Source organism: Cryptomeria japonica, chromosome 6 (assembly GCF_030272615.1).
Source record: "Cryptomeria japonica chromosome 6, Sugi_1.0, whole genome shotgun sequence".
In the NCBI taxonomy this organism is placed as follows: Eukaryota; Viridiplantae; Streptophyta; class Pinopsida; order Cupressales; family Cupressaceae; genus Cryptomeria; species Cryptomeria japonica.
Genome location: NC_081410.1, coordinates 667,680,290 through 667,686,640, shown reverse-complemented (window position 1 = coordinate 667,686,640; position 6,351 = coordinate 667,680,290). Strand labels below are relative to the sequence as shown.

General features: G+C 37.1%; 1 protein-coding gene across 1 annotated transcript; it reads left to right on the top strand.

Moving 5' to 3' along the window:
• The first annotated feature begins 4,956 nt into the window (after positions 1 to 4,956).
• On the top strand, positions 4,957 to 6,042 carry LOC131043711 (G-type lectin S-receptor-like serine/threonine-protein kinase At2g19130). The gene has a single exon (XM_057976941.2). The coding sequence runs from the start codon at positions 4,957 to 4,959 to the stop codon at positions 6,040 to 6,042; it is 1,086 nt and encodes a 361-aa protein (XP_057832924.2).
• Positions 6,043 to 6,351: the final 309 nt, after the last annotated feature.

Here is a 6,351-nt window from a genome sequence, read left to right as displayed (position 1 = left end):
TCTGTTCATGTTATTTTCTGTAAGTCAAAAATTCATTTTTTATTATATACAGTGCATCATTTAATGATGTGCTGCCCAATAATTTTTATTTATTTATTAGAATAATACATTAATTAGGGGAAGAGCACCAATAGATAACATAGTTCCAATAACCGTCATGTTGACCCCCCAATAGCCGTCATAGTGAAAACACCATTAGTAAATTTGTTTTGTACCAATAGCTGATCATTTTTTGTAATTAATTGGCCCATTTGTGCACAACTATTGGAACATTTGTCCCATTTGTGTACCACTATTGGAACATTTGTGCAACACTATTGGGACATTTGTCAACAAGTAATAGCGATTTTGAGTTGATGATTACTGGAACATCTTTAGTTAGGTATCAGGCAACACTTTGAAATGTGTACTTTTTGACCTTTGTACGCATAACTGATTCCATAGTGTGCATCGTTACTACCCAGAAGCCAGATCAATAGCTATAAGCAGTTAAGTCACATACGAAGACAACAAAAAAAAAATCAAAATCTGATGTACCATTTAGGATATGTGGGTGTGTGGAGTTAGCTATGACAGCTACTGGTTCTCTTCCCCTATGTGCTGGCCAATAAAGTTATTCCCCAAAAATTAAATTAAACCTCCATCACCTAAAATGGTCACAAAGTTATATATCCTCATTGATGTGAGCTCAACGCTTGAATACAACATGTCTTTGTTTTTGTCACCTTCATTCTAACCTTTCCGCCTTCAAGACAATGACTTTTTATTTTTTATTTTTTTGCACACGTATTAATCTTCATTTGGACACTTTCATTTTTTAATTGAAAATACAAAATTAATTTAATTTTTTTATTTTTGAATTTGTAATTATATTCAAAACATACTCTTCACCCTTCATTTTGGTGTTTAATTTAATGTACTAAATATTTGTGTATAATAGAACAATTCATGTTAGATGGAAATATGTGGATTTTTTTTAATTTAGATTGTAAAATATCTAAATTATTCATATTTTATTTATTTTAAATCAAAATAATAATAAATGTTAGATATCACTTCTTTATTAATAATCTAGTCTAAATATAATTATATTAATTTATTATTAAAAAAATTATATATCTGCTTATGTAAATAGTTTTTTTTTCTTTTTTTTCTTTTTTTTTAATCAATATGGGGTACTTTTTAAGATGTCGAACATGCTTTTGACCAGAGCTATAAACCAGTGAGGCCACATTTTTGAGGGACCTCATCCTTAGAGAAGTATTGGCAATTCCATCCTTATATCTCCTCTGCCATCCTAATACTCCATGCCTTCTTGCCTCTGTTGTGCTATTCTCCTTATCCCTCTAGTGCCATGCAATGCCATCCTTATATCTCCTCCATGATCCTAATGCTCCATGCTTTCTTTCCTCTATTGTGCTAGTCTCCTTATCCCTCCGATGTCATACATATACGTCTCCTTATCTCTTTATCATCATGCGCAAGTATGTTTCTCCATATCTCTCCACCATCATGCATTTAGGGGGGTCACCTTATCTCTCCACAAGCCTATTGTCACTCGCCAACCAACTAGAGGCTTTCCTCCACCCTATCTTCCCATGAGCCTTCTGTCACTCACCAACCAAATAGAGCCATTCCCTTTTTTGTCCTTCATCCACATCAGCAACAACATGCAACCACCAACAAGTGAGGGTCTTGGGTGGGATTTGAACCATAGAAGCAACATTAACGTTGCCTTGCAACAACCGTTGCACTGCAGGGTAAGCCCCATAGTTTTTCTTTTATTTTTTATATATTTATAATATTATTTTAGTGATATAATAATTAATTAACATCATTAATTTTATTTTTAGAGTTCTTTTGTTTTGTTTTAACTTTAAAAAGTGAATAAATGTTATATACTCATATATTTTGAATATATTAAATCGAGAGGGGCCTGAACCTTATATAACCACAACAAGCAGGCAATAGAAACCAAGGGCTTATGAGGGGTGAAGATCCAAGACATAAAGCCTACTACCAAAAATGAGCAAAACCCACCAGACATCAACCACCACTAACAAAATCTAGAAAATAGAATAAGCAGACAACAAAGACTAAACAAACTAAAAAAGACACTCTCCCACCAAAAACACAAACCAATGGCTTACTTGGTGGGATAGAACAACAACTTCATATCCTAGCATATATCTTTGCCTTTTTCTAAGAAGGAGAACTTTCTATTCAAATATTTTAAAGGATTTTTATTGAAAGACTTGCCTTCCACAACTAACCCAGTGACACCAGCAATAGACTCCATTGCCACAGAAAGTTTCACCTTTCCCACATGGACATCACCATTCTTCCAATATAGGGAAAATTGATCCAAATAAAAGGATCAAAGCCCTTCATAACTTCCACATATTTAACGAGATTATCCTCCACCATTTTCTCCCAAAGGGCATTATTCCCTTAAAATTTATCATAGCTATCAGGCTCCATTTGAATTAAATATCCTCCCATAGTTACTGCAGTAAAACTAGAGCCAAGGGCCAAGACTAGATTACACAAACAAGGATTGGAAAAAGAACAATTAGGAGCAGTATTAGAAATGTCTCTTTCCTTACCTTTAAATGAACAATTCCACCTCAAGATATGATAGAAATACAACATGGATAGAATACAAAGAAAAAAGGCAATTTTCAAATCTTTAGGATAGAGATTTTATTGTCCTCATTGATGATGGCATGCATTTCAATAAGTAAATTGCATGGATCTATCCAGACTTTAATCCACTCGGAGAAGGGGACCAGGTTGGCTAATCTGTTAGTTGTCCTATTGCCCTCTTCGAGAATGTGTTCAAACACCACGTGGTCTAATGTGGTAGTGACACCATGACATTTTGAAATGATACTTTCTACTTGCCAACTAGGTTTGGTTGATCCTTGTAACATCATGGTTGCGTTCTTGGATTCCCCTTCTTTGATTAACCTCCTACCTTTATTATTGGAAATGGAGATGCCATTAAAAGCCGCCATCACCTCTGCCATGCTGGAATTTTGAGTATCAAGATTTTCCACATAGGCCACCACCATTTTTCCCTTTGAGTCCCTAATAACACCACCCCCTCCCACCCAACCTAGGTTCTATTTCGAGGACTCATCAAAAATTTTAAACCCCACAAGAGTGTAAGTGGTATTGGATAAATTAAATATACATCAACTTCCAATTTTTAGCCACATACCAATTGAAGTGCGAGGGGTGATGTGAATGTCTAAATTTGCTAAAAGATTTCATGTTCTCCTTGACCTTATTAATAATCACTTTGGTTAGAGCTAGCCAGGGAGACTTGCAATCTCTGAAGATTCTATTATTATTATGTTTCCATAAACACCACCCAGTATGGAGGAAGACTTGCCACCAAAGCTCTCAAATGAGGGGATAAGAGGAAGGTGGAATCCAAGTTGTAAAGACCAACATAGGGCACCGATGCCATGCCCAATGGATAAAAATGGATGGTCGATGCTTTCATCAGCCTCTTCACACTAAACACATATATTCACCGAAAAAAATGACCCTTCTTTTGGAGATTATCAATAGTCAAGATCTTCAAAGTAGATCTTAGGGGTAGCTTTAGAGTTCCACAATGATGAGCAATGAAAGGAGGGATGAGGAGAAGGATACATGATTTTTGAAGTTGGATTTGATAGTGTAATGCCCATCCTTAAAGGGGGACCAAACTAAGTTTTGATAGCCTCCTCTCTAATAAATCTCAGAGTTGAGAATCCTAAGAAGTTTAACAACAACTGTCATGAGGGGGGAACAAAATCCTTCGTTGAGAATATAGGGTGTAACTCCAAGGGGGAAGTTGAAACCCAGAGGTCTTTCTAGAATCTTATGTGCCTCCCATCACCAACTTGCCAAATCAAACCTTTTTGAAATAGATTTTTTGATTTGATCATGTTCTTCCAAATGTGTGAGCCTCTTGAGAGTTCATCATAGATATGAGGTACACTAATTACATGAAGAAGATGAAAATGAGAAAGTCTTGAAGAAAAACATAGCCAAGAAAATCAAACATAGGCTACCACCAAACTCCAACATTAATTGTTTGATTGCAAATGGACACACACACATGTGGGCGCGCACACATGACTGATTGACTGAATGATCCCAAAATGGGTTTTTAATGGTTCATTTCATTGGAAGAAAGTTGTTGATAAAGACTTAACAAGATAATTAAACATTATGATGCATCATTTTCAAAGGCTTAAGGATACATCATGGAAGATGACTTCTTGAAATGAATAAGGTAGCAAAGTTAAGTTAGATTTCCTTGCATATTTAAGAATTCAATCCCCAAAATTTCACAATATTAAAATTATTATTTGCACAAGGTTTAAGCATATATTGTTGGAAATAGCTACTTTCAATATCACCACATGGACCATTAAGTGAAGATGTAACAAAAGCGGTCTTAATGCAATGGTGAAGTGTTTTTTCCCAAGGAAACTGCACAAATTCACAGAGAATGAATTTTTGCTCTTTGTATAGAATGTCATCTCAAATGAGGTTCTAAGTTCGGATATAAATATTCATGAAGTTCTAGGTCCTACTCACGCCTGGGATACGGGAGACTCGTGGTCCAGTGGCTGTGTTCGGCAGAGCCCCTTAAACTGCGATGCCAAAAATGGCAGCAGGGACGGATTCCTGGAGACGAGCGTCACGTTGCATGATGTTGGTTCCGCTTCCTCATACCCTGCAGCCTCAAAGCAAGATTGCCAGAAACCCTGTCTCCTCAATTTCTCGTGCACTGCGTTTACATTCAATCCGTCTTCAGGACTCTGCCAAATCTGGTACGGAGATTTGTGAAACATACGCAACTCTCTTCCATCAGAAAGCAATTCTAATGTTTTTATTCGAGTAGGTGCCTCTGCACTTCCAACGACTGATCCACCATACTTCCCCAAACGCATAATGACATTTAGTGTTGGTGTTGTGGCGGTTGCATTGGTTATCTTTTCAATTTTAATGTGGCGGAGGCATCGGCAGTTGCATTGCGTACGATCAATGGAAAGGCTTGCAGATTCCTCGAACTCTTTTCTTATAATGTTTAGCTACATGGACTTGAAGATTGCAACTAGGAATTTCAGGTCTAAGCTGGGGAGCGGAGGATTCAGCACAGTGTTCAAAGGGTACTTAATAGACGGTACAGTTGTGGCAGTAAAGAAGATGGAGGGTTCAAGACAAGACGAGAAGCAATTCCGAGCGGAAGTCAGTTCTCTTGGAATCATACAACATGCGAATTTGACCAGGCTTAGAGGGTTTTGTGCAGAAGGATCGAGAAGGTTTCTGATTTATGATTACATGCCCAACGGCTCTCTAAATTCCTTAGTCTTCACAAGTAATTCCAAAAGTAAACAGAAGATACTCGACTGGAAGAAGCGATTTGAGATTGCGTTAGGTACCGCAAGAGGATTACTTTATCTCCACGAAGAATGCAGAGATTGCATCATTCACTGCGATATGAAGGCAGAAAATATTCTTCTGGACAATAATTTTTCACCCAAGTTGGCTGATTTTGGGTTTGCAAGGCTTTTGGGTAGAAATTTTAGCTGCGTCCTGACCACAACGAGAGGAACGAGAGGGTACTTGGCTCCAGAGTGGATCTCCGATCTTACCATCACTCCCAAGGTTGATGTATACAGTTTTGGTATGACGCTCTTGGAAATCATTTCCGGGCGAAGAAATCCTGATTTAAGTGTGCAAGATTCCAGTCAGTATTACTTTCCATCATGGGCTGCAACTCAAATTTACATTGGCAACACAATTAATATTGTAGACAAGGGTATTGCAGAGGAGAGAGATCTTGAGGAGGTGAGAAGAGCAAGTATTGTAGGGTTGTTATGCATTGAAAAGGACGAGGAGTTGAGGCCAAGCATGGGTCAAGTGGTGCTAATGCTGGAAGGGAAGATCCAGCCACAAATTACGCAGACCAAGTGCTTTGCACTCATGGACAAGCAAGCAGACCGAAGCGACACTCACAGCGGTAGCGACAACTGATGTTATTATATAGAATAGTGTAAGGATGGATAAAATAGTGTAAGCGTGGCGCCTTTAGGAGATAGGTTATTTACATGTAAATGTAAATTTAATCATAATTAATATGTTATTTTGATAGTTACCCACATTAATGAATATTAATGTTAATTTAGATTATGAGTTTAAATATTTATGGTCTAGAGATGCTAGTTTAGCTTAATTTAATTATAGTTGTTTAAGATGGCTTATGTATGCCCTAGAGATACTATCTTAGCTTAGTCTTATTATAGTATGTATATGCAACACTCCTAAGTAAACTGTCTTACGATA